The sequence below is a fragment of the Python bivittatus genome, unplaced genomic scaffold, assembly GCF_059951505.1.
Source record: "Python bivittatus isolate LINGU-HERP-01145 unplaced genomic scaffold, Pbiv_v1 ctg000480_np1212, whole genome shotgun sequence".
Lineage (NCBI taxonomy): Eukaryota > Metazoa > Chordata > Lepidosauria > Squamata > Pythonidae > Python > Python bivittatus.
This window is the reverse complement of record NW_028277075.1, coordinates 49,130,724-49,152,642: the sequence shown is the minus strand read 5'-3', so window position 1 is coordinate 49,152,642 and position 21,919 is coordinate 49,130,724. Positions and strand designations below refer to the sequence as shown.

Here is a 21,919-nt window from a genome sequence, read left to right as displayed (position 1 = left end):
ATTTTAAAAGTTACAGTGCTTGACCCTTCTCATTCTTGCATATGATTAGTGCAAGGGGTGGTTTCCAGTATAGATAAGGATAATCCATTTAACTTCATGTATTGGTTATGAGGAAGAAATTTACCATAAACTATAATTGTTAATCTAAGAACCCTATCCTTCATTCTCTGGAAAATTCCATTGAACCCAATAAGGCTTACTTCTAGAGCTACCCAGAATTGCACTCTAAATATATTTTCTTAAGAAAGTGCATTTTATTTAACACCACGTTATAAGCTGCAAAAATACAGGCATTTTTTAAAATGTTTGAAAATGGATTTTAAGACTCACTGCTACCTGTGGTGTTCATATTCATTCCGTTGGTCCTAATGTTGTCTCTGGGAAAAAAGCTTTGCAAGTTTTCTTTTTTAATGTAAAATTCTGAAAAATCTGGTTCCAAAGCAGTACTGTAGCTGCATAAAGCAAGCACACAAAAAGTAGTCTGGTTTGGAGGTAACTGTAAGCAATGACCCCTACATAGTTCCTTCCTTTGGAAAGATGACAGATGAATATTTCAAACTGTACTTCTTAATAAAGTTAGGAAGAAACAGATGAAAACTACATTTAACCTTGGTTTAACATTCCATATATGAATGTCCCTTTTCTTTTAAAGAACTGTTCTATTTTACCCTCAGATGCAGTATTGTGAACAGTTTTTTGAAGTCTAGACAAGTATAAAAAAGCACAAAGCTTTATTGGCGTTATTATTAGTTATGAAGTATATTGTCATTCCACTGACAGAAATTAGGAGTTTAAATTTTATTTCTTTGTATTTCCCTCAAATAGTTTTGTCTGGGATTTTTTTTAACTATTAAGGACATTCGTTTCTCATTCTTCCTAAATGTGACTGACCCTGTCTGTAAAGACCTGATAAATTTAGACTGGGATCCTCTGCCTAGTTACCTGGGAGTAAGTCCCTCTAGAGCAGTGATGGCAAACCTTTTGGGCTGTGTGTGTCAAAAATTCAGAAAATGCCTAACTTGACTCGGTTGGCGTGTCACCCCCCAACCGAACAAAAGAGAAGCAATTCTTTACATATTCATTTATTTAAAAAAAATGCAGTCCAATCATGTGTGGTGCTATGTATTATATGAAGAAACATCAAATAATTACAAAAATGAAATATGAGTAAAACAAACTCAGTTTCTTTGGTAACTCAGACATGGAGAATAGTTGTTGTCAGGTGTTGGTGAACCCTGGTGTGTTACCCAAAACGTCGTGGTATGTCACCTTTGACATGTGTGTCATAGGTTTGCCATCACTGCTCTAGAGTAATGTCTGAGTAAACATGCTCAATATGATTCTATGGAACACTATATACAGTATGTAATTTAAAGATCTGTTGTGAGTTACCTTGTTTACTAATGAAGAGATGATCAAGAAAAAATCTTATTTTTAAAAGTTGCTTCCCAACACCACACTTCACAAAAGGTTGAGGATATGGATGACACTGAGTCATCCATTTTCATTCCATTCTGTTCCATTCTATTTTATTTTCCACTTGAGTTTTGTCAGAAAGCAATTTGAGGCAGTCCTGCGTACAACAACACAAGCGGCCAATACATTTGCCTCTACATAAGTATATTTTCACATCTGCTTATATAAATATATTTTGGCTTAGCATGTGTTAGTATTAATTTTCCTTGCTTTAATCCTCCCGCTAATATTACTTTTTTAAAATGCACCTTGTTATGTTTCTTAAAAAGGAAGGGAGGGAACCCCCACCATGGTACGATTAAATAAGATGACGACATAATGAGTGGAAAACATCGAAGCGTTCTGATGATTTGCACGCCTTGGGTCTCTTCTCCTATTTAATCTTTAATCTTTCGGGGAGGGCAAAAGATTCGCCGCGGTTCGGCGACGGATGCTGCCCTTCCTTTTTGGCTGTGAGTGTGGCGGGGGGGGGGGCAGTGAAGTAAGATTCAACAGCAGCAAGGAGGAGCTGGCTCTGCGTGTGTGTGTGTGTGTGTGTAGTGTGCGCGCGTTGGCCGCCCTGTTTCCTGGTGCTCTGCTCCCTGACCCCAGTGGCAGTCCTTACTCACTGCACTGTTCTCTTCCTCCTTCGCTCCTTTCTCTCTCTCTCTCTTTCCCTCCCTCCCTCTCTCTTTCCTTCTCGCTCTCCAGTTCAAAGCCAGGACCGCTCTTCTCTCCCCCTTTTCTTTTCTTTTCCCTCCCCCCCTCGCTCCCCTCTGCCTCTCTTTCGTTTCCCCTCCTGGGCTCCTTGCGGGTCGAAGGTTCTGCCCTGCCTTACACCAGCCGCCCACCTATGCCAAGGTCTCCCTGGCTCTTTCGCTCTCTGTAACCAGCAGCTTCTCGGCAGCGTCGCCCCCTCCCCTCATGGATCGGCTCCTTCCCCAGCACTGAAGGCATCCCTAGGAATACACCTCCACCTCCGGGAAAATAAAAAGAGGGAGAGAAGGTAAATCTTCCGCCCCGTTCAGAGAGAAGGGGAGAGGAATCCAATGGAAGGAGGGAGAGGAGAGAGAATTACTAATAACAAACACAAAGCGCTGGGTTAGAGGTGCCTTGTCATGTACAAGGAGATCAGAGAGGGCAACCACAGCGAAACAATAATCAGACTCAAAACTGACTGCTTATTTGCCATTCGCTGTGGCTAGAACGGGGGGTTTAAAAAGGTTTTTGAGAAGGAAAGCTAATTTGCTGATCTGCGCGAGGGTCTGTTTCTTTGCCTCCTTCTTCCTCCTCCTTCCCACCCCCGCTTGCATTGCCCCCGTCTCTCCTCCTCCTCCTCCTCCTCCTGCCCCCTCCCAGATTCGGCGTTCATTTCTTGCCTGGCGGAGGGGGGGGGGGCGCGGGTGGCGGCGGCGGTTTGGGAATAGATTTGGCAGCGGAGATTAATTTTGCTCGCTGTTTACTAGAAAGTCTCGGGTGATCGGGGTTATAATGTTAGAGCACGACCGGGGGAGGGTAGGCCAAAGGGAGCATTGTGCTGTGCAAGGCTGCCGGAGAAAGCGAGGCGAAACGGTAGATCGAGGGAGTGAAATGTGAAGTATAGTTAGCATGAAAAACTGAAACGTGTGACTGGCGGGAGAGAAGGACGGCGCCGGGAGGGGCGGGGGGAGAAATCGTTTGTTCTTGCCGTATTCCCCGCTTTCCAAGACGCGTTTTTTTTCCGCCTCTTCCCCCCTCCCCAATTTCCATAGGGAAAAAAAATCAGTCGGAGAAATCTGAGCAAAAAAAAGTAGCGACTGCAAATGGGGTTCTTTGCTATTCGTAGCTGGAGTTTTCCATGTTTCTTTCACATTCAAGGCAGCTACATTTCCCCCCCCCCTTTCTCTCCTCCCCCCCTCGCTTCTTTTCCAAAACATGCTTTGAAATCAATGATCCCCCGAGGCCTAAGCGCACTTGGAAACCTTCGCATTTTATTGGGATGTATTCATGTCGCTGTTTGCATGCTACTAATCGCAATTATGTTTTTCCTCCCTTGCTGTATGATTATGTCATCCCCCCCCCCTCCATCCCTCAACCCGACCTCCTGAAAGTGTTGCAGCGTCGTGAGAAATAGGACTTGGAACGATCGGCTTGTATTTGCGGGTAGGGGGGTAGGTTTTGGTCATTGCAGAGATCTGAGCAGAAAAAAATATGAAAACTTTAAGCGCGCGCGCGCGCCCAAAGCCATACTCGTGCAATACACCGAAAAAGGGGTTTCGGAAGGGAAGACCCCCCCCAAATTGAGGGGTTGAAAAATGTGCAGCTTTCTGTGGGGTGCGCTTGTTATGGGTTATGGGATTTGATCTGGGTTCTCGTGCCAGTTTGAAAGGAAGGGGGGAATCAGGTTGGGATGAATGACGTTGGGAAAGGGGGGGGGGGAGCGATAGAAAAGGCAGGATGGTGCGCAGTCAAAGCTATTGGCCGCTGATTGTGATCAATCATTCCGAGCCCTGGCAAGAGGGAATGGGAGAGGGAGAGAGGAGCCAGCCCAAACGCCCAGCGTGGATTCAGAGGAGTGCAGCCACCTATCCGGGAGAGAAGGGGGGAAAAAGTCCACCCAGCGCCGCTTAGATGGGCACGGACTGACGGCCACCGAGAGGTAGTGCCTGCAACCTGGGACGTCTTCCTTGCTCCTGGGTGCCTTTCAGCTTAAGGGGCTTGAGGAGATGCATCTTTGCAACTGAGGGAGAGGCTTTTCGGTGTAAGGGTTTCCACTCTAAAGGGAAGGGTCCCCAAGTGCTGCGGTGCGCGAGATGGAGGAGCGGCGGTTTGGTTTGGTGAAGGGAAACCTGACTTGGTTTCTTTTACAGGCCGGATGTTTGGGATAACATTTTTCTGCTTAACTGTTGCTTTGATGCAACTCATGATCCCTCCCTCCCTCCCCCAGTGACAGTTTATCTGGCACCAGGAATACAGTAGCCTGCTGATTCTGATCTGTTGGTGTTGCACAAGATTGCAGTGAGAGGGTAAACTTGCGCTAGAAGAGATGGGAAGTCAAAAAGATACCGGGGAAGAAGATAGCGGCCAGCCACTTCTGTATCATACCAAGAAAACTTCATAGATGTGTCCCTGTGAGTCAGCAAGAGTCAAGTTGGATAGAGGGTTCTTTGCTTTTTTTTTACACACACACACACACACACACACACACCCTTATTTCTCTGAGATTATTTTGAGTTGAGCAGTACAGTTCTCAGAAGTAAGTCTCAATGTAATGTATTGATGCTTGTGCTTAAGCAAATGTGTATATCATTGCAATATATAGCATTGGAATAGTATATTTAGTCTGCAATCCTTGCCCTGACAATGGAGTAGGCTCCGCTGAGAATAATGAGACTTGTTTCTGAGTAAACATGCATTGATTTGCACATTGTGCATTTGCTGCTTTATTTTGTATCAGTATCAGCGATAATGGCGAGCCTGTAAAGAGGGCTAATAGCAGTGTTCACTCTTTCCCCTTATCTCAAATATTTCAGGATTCCTCTGGATAATGCTAGTTAAAAGTAAGGGAAAACTAACACTCTCTGTGGATGAATTAAATGATGGATTTCTCTTTTCACTCATGTTATAGATATTCTTTTCCTATCAGCAAATAATGGGTTTGGATGTTTTAAAAAAAAAAAATATCAATTTCTATCTTGTCACTGACAAAAAAAAATGCAATAATATCAGAATCCTTCACAGTGCTATGTGTTGTGAGGCAAAATTGCAATATAAATGTTATCAATGTCCTGCTTATCAATTCATTTGATCTTGTGGCAATTTTCCATCACATCAACTTTATTGTGGGATGTTTATCATCATTCTCAGGTTCTCCCCTGAATTCTATAATCATATATGAGATAACATGGTAATTCAGGATTTTGGTTTTTTTTGTTATACTAACTTCTGCATTAAAATGAATACCAAGGTCAGAGTTATTCCCCAGTATGTATACTTCTTCTTAAGGGAATGATTGTTGTAAAGGGAAGAAAAGAATTACATAGTTAAAACAGAAATCCAGATGGAGAGGCTAATACCAGCCTGTATGTGAAAGTTTTGAAGTAGTTGGCTTCTGCCTTATATTTTTCTTCAAAGAGTTCTTCATTAAAGATCACAGTTAAGCTTTTTAATATGAGAGCTGTTTTGTACTAGATAGAAAGACATTAAAAGAAAATTAATAAAATACAAGCAAAATCAGTCTCTTCTGACAGAAAACATGATCTTTATTGCTCAGTTTAACAGTCATTGGTGGACATTTAAAAAGCTGTATACAAGAAGTTAAATAGAATGAGAATGTAAATGGAATATTTCACTTTTTAAGATCTCAAAAGTGAAGTTCAAGATTTCGGCATGTATGTCAGTATCCTTAAGCTTTAACATTTTCCCTCATAGGTGAAAGTTACATAGAAAATAAATAGGATTGAATTAAGATCTTTCACTCTCTTCAGTGAGCTTATTTTTTTAGGTTTTTATAAAATGTAACATTTATGATTTCCCTCAGTTAATGAAAATACAGTGGCTTATTTTTTTTTTAAAGGACAGAAAAAGTATGGGATTATATTTCATTAATGTTGTCTTTTATCCAATAGAATCTGCTTTGTGTGAGAAAAAAATTGCTATGCCATTTCAACATTACTGCCTAATCCACGCCAAGACTAAAATTCTCACAATACAAAGTGTGTTTTTTCCCTCTCAGCTCTCAGGGCTAACATTCTTTTTTAATGACAGTCATTTCTCTAACGGGAAGATGTTTTCATTTGTATTTACTTTTCAGTGCAGTGCAATTATGCAGCTCCACACTGCACACTGCCTTCATAGTTAGTATCTCAAAAGAGAATTACAGTCTTCACTACAGAACTGCAATTGGAAGCAGGTGTTGTATCTTACTGTTATGCAAAATAACAGTAAAATATAATTGTGGTGGAAATTAAGGAAACAGCTGCAAAGTTGGTATGGAGGCTCCTTCATTATAATTTGTAGGCAGTTATCTTGCACCAATAACTGGGCAAAGACTTTATATACTGAATCTTATATACATGAACACATATACATGCAGTCAAAGCTGAAAACAAAAATCTAACTTACTGAAATATACTAAAGTACATTACATTTTGGGCCATACCTGATTGATAGGATTAGGACTTAATTTCATTATAATGGCTTTTCCTAATTTGAGACGAACAATCCTGACTCTAGAAAGGGAGTTGTGAGATTCCTTAACCTACCTACCATATGGAAGCCTACATAGGCCTGAGGTTGTGGGATATTTGAGTGCCCAACTTTATATACCTTTGAGTGGGGAGGATTATTTTTAATCAGAAAGGTTTGGCAAAAATTGGAACAGAAAATACTGTTTGCATCATGTTATTCATATTGACCTGAACAAATGTATATGAGGAAGGTATATAATGTGTGATGTTTAAGAAATTTAAGATAAAATGGCTCACAGTAATAAATTACAGTTTTAATCTAGTGTGTACAAATGTGTGTTTTAGCTTCCAGTGGAAATGTGTTGGAGGAACAGGACTGTAGGTGATAACAAATTTCTCCATGCCTTTTAATACTTTTCTTTTTGCATTAAATAATTAAAAAGAAGGCAGCTCTAGTAGGATTGTAAAATAGTAAGAGAGAAGTACATCTACCTTATACCCTACAGATCAGTTCAACTCTCATAATTCATCAACCATAGCCAAGTTAAGTCCAAAGCACCTGGAAGGCAACAGATGGATGAAAGCTGCTTTAGAACATGTGCATTGCCTTGACAGATGTATGGATCATACCAAGGTCCATCTGCTCCTGCAATCTGTTTCTAAAACTTGTCTTCTAGGTACCTCTGTAAACTTTCAAGGGGTATATAATGGGAAAGGCTATTTTTGCTTGTTTTTCCTCAATCTGGTATGGAAGAGCATATTACTTCTGAACATGGATATTGTGTTTAAATGACTGATAAACTGAATATTCTTATTTAACCTTTTAAAAGCCATTTTAATGACAGTCACCACATCTTAGTGTTACATAGTGCATTCAGAATGCATAATTCTTGCCTGTCTTGGACTCCTTTCCAGTGGTTTTTCTGAAAGATCTGGAATTTGAGTATTATAATAGAAGAGGGGGAAATATTCATTTTTAATCTTTTTTCAAATTATAACTTTCTAAATCTTCACTACATGTATCATTAAATTGATTTTGTAAATTAGAAAGGTTTGTTACCATTAACTTTTCCTTGTAATATGTGCTATATCTTGATCATTTTATTTGCTCCTTTTTTTAAATTGCCAATTTCCAGCTCTGTGGCAATTTATGAAATGAAGTCACTGAATCTGATAAATAGCTATAATTGTATTTGTGAAATATGGTGAATGATTCTGACAATACATTATTAAAACATCATTGTGAAATGTAAAGGAAATTCAAAATGAAGAGTACGATTGTTTTATTTGTTTTACTATAATGTAAGATAACTTACCCATAATGGAGTGTTTTGACATTTGCCAAAATAAAACTATATTTGCAAGGTATGTTTGAAGGAGAAAAAAGGAATGGATACAACTGTTGAATGACAAGATATTTCTGTGCTGGAAGTTTTAAGAAAATAAACTTGTGCTGCTCTCATTGGAACTGTTAGATTTAAATATACAAAGAACATGATTTTTAAATTCAATATAAAAATGCAGTCATTCACTAAATGTTTTTAAACATTTCAGATAAGAAACTTAACATTTTGTTAGAACTAGTAGGATATGCTCACAAATATTGCAGCTTGGAATACCAGCCAGCAAACCAGCCCTTTTCTAAGATACTCCATTGTTTTCCATTATTTGCCCTAAGTGGTCACTCTGCAGTCTGTGATCACAGCAAACAAGTTCAGTCTTCCTTCACAAAAGTTGTACTTTTGCATGCCTACTGATATATTTCCTCTTGGATGTGGACGGTTTTGCTTTTGCTTACATAAGTGTCCATGTTTGGAGTTTGAGTTTGCTCAGAGTATGTGTGCTAATGTGACATAGGGAAGAGATAAGGGAAATTATGGGGTTAGGTTGAGCTTAACGTTTTTAGATGGAATTTCAAAATGGTAAATGTTTCCATATTGTTGTCCAGAATTCTGCAGAGTTCATGAGGACATCTTCGGCTTCTGACATTGGCTGAAACACAATGCTCATTCCTGTCCTTTGCTCTGGAAAGTTGTAAGTCGCTCATGTCTATAAAGAGGAAGGATGGCACATGGAATTCCTTCACAAGGCAAAGTTTCCATTTCTGTGGATGAATACAGCTCAAATCCAACCCAGGCGTTCACACACTACAATATTAACCAAAGTCGATTCCAGCCTCCACATGTACACATGTAAGTACAGTTGAGCCATTCATGTTGTCAAACATTGTGTAACCACCTTCACCTATATCAAGAAATTGTAAAAAATCATATCTACCCTTACATTAGATTCCACAATTTACCCACTATATGCTTACAGTGGGGATATGGATTTTTCCAGTAGATATTTTTCATTTACTTTTCAGCATTTTAATTCATAGTAGTTAATTAGGCTTGTCTAAATGGTCCTAAGATAATGACTTAATAATCATATGAGAATTAAAAAACATAAATAATTGGGCTTTAAAAATTACTTGGCAAATTTGTAGCTTTTACCAGGGCATCTTTGCAGTGATAAGGACTAAAACACTTTTTTAAAAAAGGAAAGAGGATTGAAACGTCAGCTCTTACATTATGTGAACTGCAACCAAGTTGTTTCCAACCCCAAGGATAGGCATGTGGAAATTTTGTAATTATTGCTGCCCTCTGCTATAAATAAGTTGATCAAAAATGTCCAAAGTGGGTTGCATAGTGTAGTGGATTCAAAGAGCTCCAGATGTCAGAGACTTGGTAAAGCTCAGCACAATTTTGTATGTGAACTCCAGGCCTTGTAACCGACTTGTAGCTTTATTGATTTCACTGGAACTTGCCAGAGGGACATATTTCGTGAAAATGTGAGCACCCTTCCCCCACTCTTTGCACTCAGCTGCGAAATAGGCCTAATTGGGACTAATTGTCTCCTGATCACTGAATCCTTTGTCCTCCTTGTTGTAAGGGGAACGTGTGTCGCATGCTGCATTCTTCTGTTCAAGAAAGACAAAGGATTCCAAGAGGGCTGAACGATTAGTCCCAAGAAATACAAATACTGCATTAAAATAATGTTTATGTCCCAGACTTAAACCAACAAAGGCAGAGCAAAAGGTCTTTTCCTTAGCCTGCTTCGGTTTTGGTATTGTGGCTTCTGAGATCTTGCTGACAGCAGAAGGACTTACACAGGCCAAGTGCTGTGTAGTGGATGTGCGTGTGTGTATGCCCCCACAAACACACACCCATTTTAAAAACTATGTGAAGTCTTAAATTCCAGATTTCCTTCCCATTGTTTAGTGAATTGTGATCTTTATCAGGCATTTTTAGTTAAGCTTCTTTTTTTTCCTCTGGTCTAATGGATAGGTTAAATTATAAAACAAAAGGGCACCTCTTGACCTCACATTGACCCAAAGCGAATGGGGTATTTCATTCATTGTGTGGATAACAGCTTTTGCATAGTGAGAATGCTAAAGCATGTTGCTACTTTGAACTTTACTTGGGAGGAGGTACAAAATACCTGATAAGATGTTCCCTATTGAACAATCTATTGAACAATCTTCCTTGCACTGAGGGTGGTATGCAAACCTTTGAGATATGCAGAGCTCTTCAGTAAATGGAAAGCTAGCATATTTTCACCCATACAAAAAGAAAGAAGAGGTCATTGCCAATGCAAATATTTTAATCCCTTTAAAACACAGTTGCCTTTTCATGGAGTGGTTTAAAAAAGGCTTTGGGCACGATATAAAAAAGCATGTAGTAAGCTTGTACCTTAGGAGTATTTCTTCTACCACTGGGGCAAACTCTGAATTTTAGAAGTGTTTGAAATAGGTGTAGTGGGTTATAGGGGAATACAGTTCAAGAGAAAAAAAAATCCAGCTCCTCTTCATATTTGTCTTTCCACATGATTTAATAGTTTGTGCAATGAGAAAGAATTCCAGGTGTTATTTTAACAAATTACTTTTATCTGATTGTTGAATTGAGCTGTAGCTACATTTGTTGCACAGAAACTGATAATTCAATATGTTTTGCAATTCATTTCTATAGTAGAGATTTTACATGTGGTTTGAGTTGTTCTCTTTGAAGCTATGGAAAATAGAGAATGCTGAAATATTGAAATCCAATATCTTTTAAATAACTAGGATGCTATTATTCAGTGGAAGTGGAATCAGATCAATTTTTTCCATAATTAATTGCAAACTAAAAATAAAAACTACATTTGTTTCTAGAAATTAATAGCTATTTTGATACATCTGTAAGTGCTACATCTTGCAACTTTAGGGATAGATTTTTGTTTGTTTCAGATTAATGAAATCTGTTGAAACTTAGAAAGGGTGTGCAGCTTGTTCCAGATTTGTCCAGTAAATTCCGCAAAGTTGCTTAAAGATAAATAATTGAGGAAGACAAAGCATACAGACGATTTCCAGCAGAATTAAATGATATGTTTCTTACCGTTGTTAGAGAGGGCTCTATATGTTTTCCATTTTTTCATACATGCTTCTTTTTGCTTAAGGGACCTCAGTGCAGAGGTGTGCATAAAACAGTTGTGTGCCTGTGCTTTTTGGCATCTAAGTGCATAGCTGCAGGGACGTGGAACCTGGATAGTTTTTATTGCAGGATTTCCTTCAATGGCATTCTACTGCCATGTTTACAGAGGCACACAACTGAATCTCCAAAATGGGGAAAGCAAGGATAGATTAACAGAAAAATTGTTGGTGGTAAATGAAGAAAGCCGGTCAGTCTATTTTTCTACGCAACTTCCTCCCAAAGCTGTATTAGTCTATAAAATAAAAGTCCAGAATTTTATTAAAAACATAATGTATATTTTGCCCCTGCAGTGTTGCACTGTATTCCAAGATGCTTTTTAAATCCCAGTTAAGATATGATAGTGGACTCAGAAGTTGAAAAAAGCTGTTGTTTTCAAATTACAAGTGTCTTTCGGTTGGTTCCTCTATATGTCAGCTTCCACCCTGTTCTTTAGGTTTAAAAAGTCTCTGTTTCTTTGTCTGTTTCTTACTTAATCCCATGCATTATGTATGAATTTTAGCTTATTTTAGACTCCTTGTTATTATTAGTTCCATATTTACTCACTTACAAAATTTATATCCTACATCTCCATTGCGAAAAATATATAAAATTAATTTACAACAGCAGAGAATTGGTACTGCACAAAAAAGACTGTAATACCGTGGGCTAGGTTTCTGTAGTTTTGATTGATATTTAATGGATAAATATGCAGATTTCTATAGAGATGCATATTGTTGTACAGTCTTGAGCAGGCTTGTTAAAGTTGGGACCCGTGAAATATACTGTACCCTACCAACTCTTTTGTTATAGACTTCTATGTTTGCTGAGACTGTAAATGCTAATGGTTTGCTAATTAGTCAAAATTATGTACTGCTGGACTACAGTATATATTTTTAAATTGTGTTTGCCTTTCTAGATCAATCACTTTAGTTAAGTCTAACCTATCTCATAAGCTTGTGGTGGAGTTACTGCAATAACTCAGCCCATGGTTGCTCTAAGCTCTTAGAGAGGAAGATTAAAATAAAGGGCAATAAATATCCACTAAGTTTATTCAAACAGAAAACATTTTCATGTATGTATGAATTTGGGTAAATTTTAGGATAAGATACAATAATAAAAAGGTAGTCAGTAAAGCATGCTATATGGCTTCTGGATTTTTTTCCCCCGGTTCCTTACCAGCAGTAGCCATAGAAGAGCCCTGTATTTTTTTCTGCAATAAATGATTCTGTTGCATGTGTGTGTGTGTCTTTCTGCTGTTCCTTTATGATTGTGTGTGTTTGTGTATAAGCAGGCAGGACAGTGTGAGCTGCTTATTTCTGAATCATAGGTCCAGGTTGGAGAGAGCTTAGAAAGGAATAGTCAGCAACTTTCTGAGCTCCTGTCAAACTGCCTCTCCCAGCACAGGGTAATGTTTTCTGGAATATTTTTTTCCACAGCCCCTAGCCTGATTTGGCCCATTTTCAAACTTGGCCTTTCTTTTATTAACTTCTCCCACCACAACAAATTTGGTCCCCTAATGTTCAGTTTTGAGACAGTTATTATGTTGAGTTGACAGACAAGCGTCCCAAACATGTATACATAAATTTCTTTTCAATATTCCATTGGATTGGAAAAATAAGAATGATAGATAGGCAGTGCACTTTGATTAAAAATTTTTGTATCTCAGTGTAAAAACAACAACAAAATGTTTTCTTAGGATGAAGAAATGTAGATAATGCAGTTGAACTTTAAGGGTATTTCTTTCTGTAAATATGCTTGTTCTGTACTGGCAATACTAGAATAATTTCACTGTATCTGATGAGACATGCAGTTTAAAAGGGCACTACCTTTTTCTTCTGTAGAGAAATTTCATGTTTTCTTTCTTTTATGATGAAAAACTTTGTAAAGATAATACAAAATACTGAGAAATCAACCACGATGTATATATTCTTGCTGAACATATATAGTATGCTGGATTCGGTACTGATAAATAGAGCAGGGGAAATAACTAAATAAGCAATAACACATATGAGATTGATTCTTACATGGTTAAATGGTAAAATCTACTTCTCATAGCTCATATTGTAGTGTATAGTTGCCTAAGCCTGAGAAACTCCTGTAATACATTTATTAATCTCCAGTTTTAAGATTAAGATTAGTTATCAGCAAAAGATTGTGAAGCCCTCAGTCAGTTCTGAAATTAGAAGGGCAATTTGACCCATTGGAGGTAAATTACTATCACCACTGATTTTACAATTTGACAGCATAAGGCAGTGTTGTCCAAACTTGGCCACTTTAAGAGAGTGGACTTCAACTCCCAGAATTCCCCAGCCAGCAGGAGTCCCAGGAATTCTGGGAGTTGAAGTCCACTCATCTTAAAGTGGCCAAGTTTGGACAACACTGGCATAAGGACTAAATAAGTTATCAAAAAATTTGAACTTCTGAAGTTCCTTAAAAAAGGTTTCACTGAAAAAAAAAGATTGTTCTACTTACAGTGAACTAGAAAGATGGTTCCATTTGATAGGTTTGATGTTGCTCTGTATTTTACTTTGCAGTTTGTATATTGTTTGTTTATGGCTATCTTGGTATCTTTACTGTTTACACTATAATCTGTTCTTAAGAATGATCTCTGTTCTGTGTGCAGTGAGAATACAATTTATGCTGGATGTTGGATATAATATTGTCTATGTTGTATATATTTTTGTACAATATTATACTTTAAGTCAATTGATTTAAAAGTAATAGGTTTCTTCTTCTGCATTCATGCTTTTTGAGATTGCAGGTATTAGTGGAGGGTAATGGTCATCTGACTGGCTTGTTGTGCACCATGATACATTTGTATTCCTTTTTTCCCTGCTTGTCATATCATATATTTAAACGGATTTGGCCGCAAGGGACAATCACCATATAGCTGTCCAAAACCTGTGTGAGCATAGTTTATTTTGATTAAGTTTGGTTTTTAATTTTTGTTGGCTGTTTTTTTCTACTGTGTTTTACTCTTCACACCAAAGAAGGCAAGTAATGCAGTAAAGTATGTCAGGATTTCCATCTTTTCTTGAGCAAATGACAACAGTTTGTGCCTTATATTTTCTGATCTAAAACTAATTTATATTAATTTCCTGAACTGGGTCACCCTGATTCTCATTTACCTAAGCACTGCTAGAAGATTGGTAGTTCCTACACTGAATCTTATAGATGGATGTTTCTTCATTTTGGGGTAATCATAATTCTAAGTATTATTACTCCCAAAGGGATTCCTTTGTCCCAAGTCAAATATCTTTGGTTCAACTAACACAGAAAAAAAAGATTATATATTTTTAATTCTGTTCATAATGACAGCAATTACAATCCAGAGTCTCTGCAAGATCCTGCCTTCATCAGTTTCTGCTCCTGTTGTCACTTCTTTCCTTGCTTCTTTTTTTTCTAGATGCAAGGTATTATTGTTATTTTACTACTATTATTTCTTGACCTAAGACAGAGTCAAGCGGAAAAGCCTTCTCTAAAAGGCACTGGATGCAAAAGTCTAAGCTCTCCATTCTGACTAGAAGAAATGGAGTTAACCCTTTCCTGTGAGGTCTATCTTGTGACCTGAATGGTATTTTACAGAAAGTCCAAGTTTCATTACAGAATCTTTGTAACCTGTTTCATTCTAGGAAATTGTATTACTGGAATCTTGAAATGCTTCCCCTATTCTGTTCATTATATTTACAGTTGCTTGATTGTGATGTTACAGTGTCACTGTATTTTATAAAAAGTTTTACTTAAGAGAAGAAAGATCAGAAATTTTAGATTGTTGGTAGCAGATGGTATCACTTAACTACCCTTTGCTGATCTGGAAAAGCAAGATTGATTTGCAATTAGAAGAGATATCACCAGGAACTCTCAGTGTGGCTGCAGCTTGACTGGGAAGAAGAAAAAGTCCTGGTAGAATGTAAGGGTAAACTACTTTTTTCTTTTAACTGCCCAAACTCCCTACATGGCTATGTTGAGTTTAATTGAAATAGTCTTTAACTTTAGGACAATAGAAGGAATAATTTCACCATATTTCTTATATTAAACTTAAATATCTTGCAATAACTTACAGAGGAACACATCTTGTAGCTGATATAAGCTGAGGTCTTATACGTAAACTGTATATAAATGTTATCCTCAGCAGGTAACATCTGCAGGACAAGTTGCACCTGAGATAATTATTTTCCGTAATCAGCCAGCTATACTTACTCAAGTCATGTATACTTCAGTACAGTAGGTTTTGTAAAATGATTTCATCTTTAATACTAAATCATTTCTGGTTTGGCTAATGCATTGTAAAAGAAGTGTGTTGCTAGATTATTGTAGCCTGACTAGCATTAGAAGATGAGACTTTAATTGTATAGTATCTTTATAATGTAATATCTGTAAATACGTTGATAAAGTTGAAGCTATAGTTTGGTACAGGAGGTAGTTTGTCTGAGATCTCTGTTTCCTTTCTGATGATATGATATGATATGATATGATATATAGCAAAAAAGAGCTTTCTTCCAAGTTCTTTGCTACTGGTTTGGTTAATTGGATCTAACTGTAAACAAGCCTCCATAGATTTCAGTTTTCATAGAAATCTTGCATCTTGGTTTTTCTGGCTTAGATATCCATGCTTAGCATATGCATATCAGGCCTGAGAAAACCTCATGATGCTGGGATGGAAAAACCTGCTACGATTAATGCAGAAGCTACAGTGATTAAGCACTGGGCTGGATGGAGTAGGGAGACTGTCCAAACAGCCCTGCTCTTTATCCACTTGCCATTTTCATTTTCTAGGGATACCTCTGGAGACTGTGAATTCATGGTTGGTGTTATACTTTGCAGCATCCTAGTTTCCCATTTATTTGTTTAATTAAAATAATTTTAAAAATGGGGCAGGGAATCCATAAGCATCAGATTAGTGCCCCAAAGTATTTGATATATCTTTGGTAGAAAAAAAACCACACCTGAAACAAAAGCTGAGGAATACTGTTTTAAGACATATATAAAAATATTGGTATATTATCATTTGTGAGTGAGGATGAAGTTGTAAACCTCAATAATGATGCGTGCTATGATAACATCAGGGATAACATTGCAATATAGCCCATCTTCGTGGGAACTTTTGGTGTATAAAACTTATAATAGTGGCCAGAATGGTGTTTTCAGAAGGCTTACCAGTGGACAGTGTTTCCTTCCAAAAGTCAAATTATCAAACAGCTACTTTGAGATTACAAATGCTTTAAGCAGGAGGTGTGGGAAGGCCATAATTTCCTAATTTGTGGCACTTAAGAAGATCAATTTGATTGGGGTTTTCTGGGCAATTGATTGATTGATTATGTGATATTAGATCAGTGTTGACGCTTAGAGACCACATAGACAGACCTTCTCCAGTATTATCTACCTGTGGTCTTTCAGGTCTTCTAGTGGTGCTCCTATCATGAACTGCAGCCAGGCTCATCCACCTTGCTCTTGGTCACCCTCTTCTCTTTCCTTCCACCTCTTCCAGCATTATAGACTTCTCAAGGGAGCTGGGTCTTCGTGTAATGTGCCCAAAATATGATAATTGAGCCTGGTCATTTGTGCCTTGAGTGAGAACTCTGGATTGATTTGTTCTATGATCTATTTGTTTTCCTGTCTACCCGTGGTATTCTCAGAAGTCTTTTTTAACACCAAAAGCATCAGTACCCTTTCTATCCTGCTTCTTCTAAGTATAGTTTTCATTTGCATAGAGCTTCACAGGGAAGACTATTGCCTGCATGGTTGTGATCCTTGTTATATAACATGTCACAGCATCTGAGTATCCTTTCAAGGCCTCCATTGCTACCCTACTGAGTGTAGTCTGCAGTGTATTTATTGACTACTGGTTCCTTTACTGTTAATGGTCAATCCTAAAAGGGAGAAACTATCCATTACTTCCATATATTAATAAATTCTGAGGCTAGTGTATCTGCTGTCATTAGTTTCGTCTTCTATATATTTAATCTTAATCCCATTTTTTCATTGTGCTCCTTGATTTTCATTAGTAGAACTTGCAGATTGTTTGCATTTCAGCTGTCAGACTAGTATCATCAGCATAGCGTGGGGTATTAATGTTTGTCCCTCCAGTTTTAAAGTCACACTCAACTTCTTTCAGTCCAAGCTCCCACAATGTATATTCTGCATATAGATTGAATACATAAGGAGAGAGTATCCTGCCTTATCTCATTCCTATGTAGACGTGGACCCTGTCTGTTTCACCATGTTCAGCCCAGAGTGTGACTTTTTGTCCTGTGTAGAGATTTTTCATGAGGACAATGAGATATTCTGGAATTCCCATTTTCCTCAGGACATTGTGCAGCTTGACATGGTTGACATAATCAAAAACCTTTCTGTAATTAGTGAAGCACTTTATAACTTCTTTTGTGGGGGGAGGGTATTCTTTGGCTTTTTCAGTTATCCAGCATTCATCAGGAATAATGTCTCTGGTTCCTTGGCCTCTTCATCTTGAAATCTGGTATCTATCTTTCTGTGTAGATGTCTAATCTACATTGGATGATCCTAAGCATTATTTTGGTAGCATGTAAAATTATTATATCATATGGTATTTTGCACACTCTGTTAAGTCTGTTTTCTTTTGGATTGGTATGTAATAGATTTCTTCCAATCTGTTGGCCACTGAGTCATTCTCCAGATTTGTTGGTATAGCGTGTTTAGAACCTTTGTTGTTGCATGCCATATTCCTGTAGATATTCCACCAATTTCTCTAGCCTTTCAATTTGATAATGACCGGAGTGCTGATCTAATTTTATCTTCTAGTACTAGAGTTTCTTGTAAGTAGGGAATATCTTCTAAGGCAGTGGTTCTCAAAGTGTGGTCTGGGGAACCCTGGGGTCCCTTTCAGGGGGTCCACAAAGTCAAATAATTTTTTTAACATTTCTCAGTTTTAATTTCTAATACAGTTCATATTGATAGGTATAACCTACATAAACTAAAGCTCTTTGGGGTCCTCAGTCATTTTTAAGAATGTAAAAGGGTCCTGAGATCAAAATGTTTCAGAACTGCTGTAACTAGGATGTTGACATTTCTACTGAATAGAATTTCAGTATACTTCTTCAGTCTTTCTTTGATGTTCTTTAAATCAGTTACTATCCACTGATAGTTACGTCCACTGGTGTACGTTAGCATACCAATTTGAGGTTGGGACACCCCCCCCCTTCTGAGTCAGAGTCTTTGGAAGACTTTTTTCCCATGTCTTTTCTCATCACCTTTATAGATGTTGTTGTAATACTGCTTCTTGTGTCTTCGAACAGTTCTCTGAATTTTTTTCTTAAATTCCTTTCTCAGATCATTGTCTTTCATGGCTTTAGCTTCTCTTGGCAATTTCCACTGCTTGTTCTAACAACCAGCTTACTTTCTTCTTTTTCTTGGTCTTTTGGTAGTTTCTTTTTGCATTCATCCTTAACAAGGTCTTTGATTTCATTCCACAGTTCCTCTGGTTCCTTGTTAAAGAGGTTCAGGACCAAAGCAATTCCTGATTTTTTCCTTGAAAATGGTGGATATATGCTCAAGGTCATATTGTAGAAATGGGTTGACTTTCTTCCTCAGTTTTAGTTTAATTGGGGATTTGTGCATGAGTAATTCATCATATGTTCCACAGTCAGCTCCTGGCCACATCTTTGCTGTTATAATTGAGCTCTTCCACCTCCTTGTATAAATAATATAGTCTGATTTCTGTGTAGTCCATCTGGTGATGTCCTTGTTATTAGGTATTGCTTTGGTTGTTGGAACAAAACATCACCTATATACAATAGTTATATAGGTAGTCCTCAGGTTATGACCACTCGTTCAGTGACCATTCAAAATTACAATGGCACTGAATGAGGGGGACTTACAACTCCTCCTTGAAGTTACAGCTGTTGCAGTGCTTCCGCAGTCACGTGATCATGATTCAGGTGCTTGACAGCTGGCTCACAATTATATTACAGCATCCTGTGGTCATGTGATTGCCATTTATGACCTTCCCTGCTGACTTCTGACAAGCAAAGTCAATAGGGAAGGTAGCAGGAGGTCTCAAGCCACTCCTGCTGCTTTTTCACCCACCTGTACTCCGTAGTGCCCGCCTGCATCACCCACCCACCTATACTCCATGGTGCCTGCCTGCGGCACCCACCCACCTGTATTCCTTAGTTCCTGCCCATGGCACCTGCCTGCCTGTACTTCATAGAGCCCATGACACTTGCCCACCCACCCATACTCCGTAGCACCTGCCCGCGGCTTTCGCCCCTGGCCTGCTTACCTGGATTCCCACCTCTTCCCGTCAGTCCTCACTTAACAACCTGTGGGGTCCTCCTTAACAATGGCAACAGGGACCACTGGGATTGCCATCACTAAGTGATGCAATCACATGATGTTGCACTTTACAGCTACATCACTTAGCGATGGAAATTCTGGTTCCAAATGCCATTGTAGCCTGAGAACTACCTGTATACAATACCAGTATACAACACCTATATACAATAGCAATGAAGAAATTTTTGGATTCTGCTTCATTTTAGTTTTCTTGGCCATACAATCCAACTACTTCTTTCTCCCTATTTTTTTTCATATTCCTGCTGTAATTCTATGTTTGCAGCTTTGGATTTTCATTCCTGAATGACATCAGCAACTGGGCATCAGGAAGGTTTTAGTCTAGCCACCTCATAGAAATTATTAGTACTCTGAAAAATCTCCAGCTTTTCCTCAGCAGGATGTTGAATGCCATCTGACCTGAGGGGCCAACATTTGGCACTTTATTGTCAAACATTTTATACCATCTATCCATGTAGTTTCCTTTGTGAAATATATAAGTGGTTTCCCATTGCCTTCTCCTGTACAATGAAGAGATGCTTTTACCATTGATACTAAAGTGATCTTCTGCCTCCAGCATCGGCCTGTGTCACTAGGAGATGACCTTGACCCCACAGAATCCCAGTGGGTTTTGCTGATCCCTCCCAGGAACACCCCCTTTTCCGCCACAATGAGGTAGTTTAGCAGGACTTGAGAAGATTCTGTGCAATGGCTGTGTAGATGTGTTCCTTTTCTTCTGTTGATGTTTTCTCAGTGGCTGTTTACTCTTTTGTAGAATCTAAAAATTGTGAAGTGCCACTTAGCTTTTTTATTTTTTTTTAAATTTAGTCAGCTCATGATGATCTCCTTTGTCAGTTTCTTTTATTATAATGTTAGAATTCTTTTAAGGGATATGGAATGGTGTTGAGCACAGCTGAACTTATTTCCAGAGGAATATGGAAGTAATTAGTCTTGTACCATTTTAAGGATATTGTTTAATTAAGGAAAATACTATGGTTGGTTGCACAGTCAGCCAAATGTTTAGACTAGATTTGGCATTTTTATTCAGTATCAAGTCCTTTCAAGGACCTGGGATAGGCAGATGTTGTTGTTTGATGGTATTAAAGGTATCATCATGGGATGTAAGCTGTTCCCAGTAAAGCTGTCTTTTGCAATTGACTGATGGTGATTTTGTCAATGCTGATGATGTTCAAGTGTTCCTCCAGATGTTTTGGGATTGCACCCAAGGCGCCTATTACTATTGGTATTATCTTTGCTTTCTTTTGCCACAGTCGTTCTACTTCTATTTGCAGGTCTTTGTATTTTGTGATTTTCTCCAGTTCTTTCTCTTCTATTCTGCTGTCTCCAGGTGTTGCAATGTCCACTATCCAGACTTGTTTTGGTGTTGTTGTTGTTATTATTATATTAAATCAAATGGAACTTCTAAGATGCCTAATAAATTTGGTAGCCTGCAATATACTGCTAAGTTTTTGTTTTAACAGACAGCATGTGGTGGTAAGGCCGAGTTCAAGTTTCTAATGGTTTGGATTTTTGCAGTCCATATCTAGTAGCCATAATGATGTAAAATATATTGTTTAAAAGCCTATGTATGATGAAGTCTACCAGATCATTGATTTGTCAGCACATGGTAACTTCCTTTGACCTCAGAGAGCAACATCAGGCATGAGATACATATGTCGTAACCATTACTTCATTCTAATATAATTATATTAACTAGAGACTTTACATAGCACAGAATTAAGAACAAAGGCCTTCTTGTGTAATATCATGTATATTCTTAATCATGATTACTAGTATTATTTTTTTAACTAAGCTATCTCAGTAGTTAAAACCAGTCAAAGCCATCCTTATGGGCTTTCCAGAAAACATTGTAGAGGAATAAATTCCAGCGAGGGTGACAATTCCTAGAATATTCTTTTGTGTGCCAGTGTGGTACATATTTCTGAACAGATGGTGTAGTCAAGAAAGCTGATTTTGAAGGTTACCATTTGTTTGCCAACATGATGCTCACAGTTTCCTCAGAGCTCCCAAAAACCTCAGGCTGGCTGGTAAAGCATCTTGTCCATGCATCATCATCATCATCGTCATCATCATCGGTGTACAGGAAAAGAAAGCACTACTCATCAGTTGCCGCAACATCCTTTCCTTTATTTTCTTATAAGGTTCCAGAAGCTGCCTTAGAAACAAGATGAAAGAGAATGGGAGGGTAGCATTGCAGGGGCTTAGTATTCAGTTAGTCCATAATTTCAGTGAAAATAAAGTTATTTACCTATACTGTTCCTCATTCGGAGGAGAATAGTTAGTAAGGGGGAAATCTTCCTGGAAAAAGTAGATTCTACCTAAAATAAAAAGATAGGCCTGTTTTAACTTCTATAAAGGAACACATACTCTTTTTAATGCTGATTATTCATCAGGCTTATTAATTTACGTTTGACTGAAGTTTTTCATTTATAACATTGACATATTTCTGCAGAGTGGATGAAGTTGGTCCCTATATTT

At 38.1% G+C, this 21,919-nt stretch overlaps 1 protein-coding gene across 4 annotated transcripts in view; it reads left to right on the top strand.

Annotated features, from left to right (window-relative positions):
• The first annotated feature begins 2,056 nt into the window (after nucleotides 1-2,056).
• The window catches only part of MPPED2 (metallophosphoesterase domain containing 2), a 154,545-nt gene continuing 134,682 nt past the window's right edge, over nucleotides 2,057-21,919 (top strand). The window contains exons 1-2 of one of the 4 annotated variants that reach the window (XM_088145854.1): nucleotides 2,057-2,461; nucleotides 8,572-8,815. In XM_088145854.1, coding sequence (XP_088001980.1) covers nucleotides 8,688-8,815 — 128 coding nt within the window. In that variant the 5' untranslated portion in view covers nucleotides 2,057-2,461; nucleotides 8,572-8,687. Of the gene's footprint in view, nucleotides 2,462-2,922; nucleotides 3,028-3,947; nucleotides 4,094-4,437; nucleotides 4,691-8,571; nucleotides 8,816-21,919 lie in introns of those variants that run through there. The other 3 variants (XM_088145856.1, XM_088145855.1, XM_088145857.1) reach the window with 3 other exon arrangements.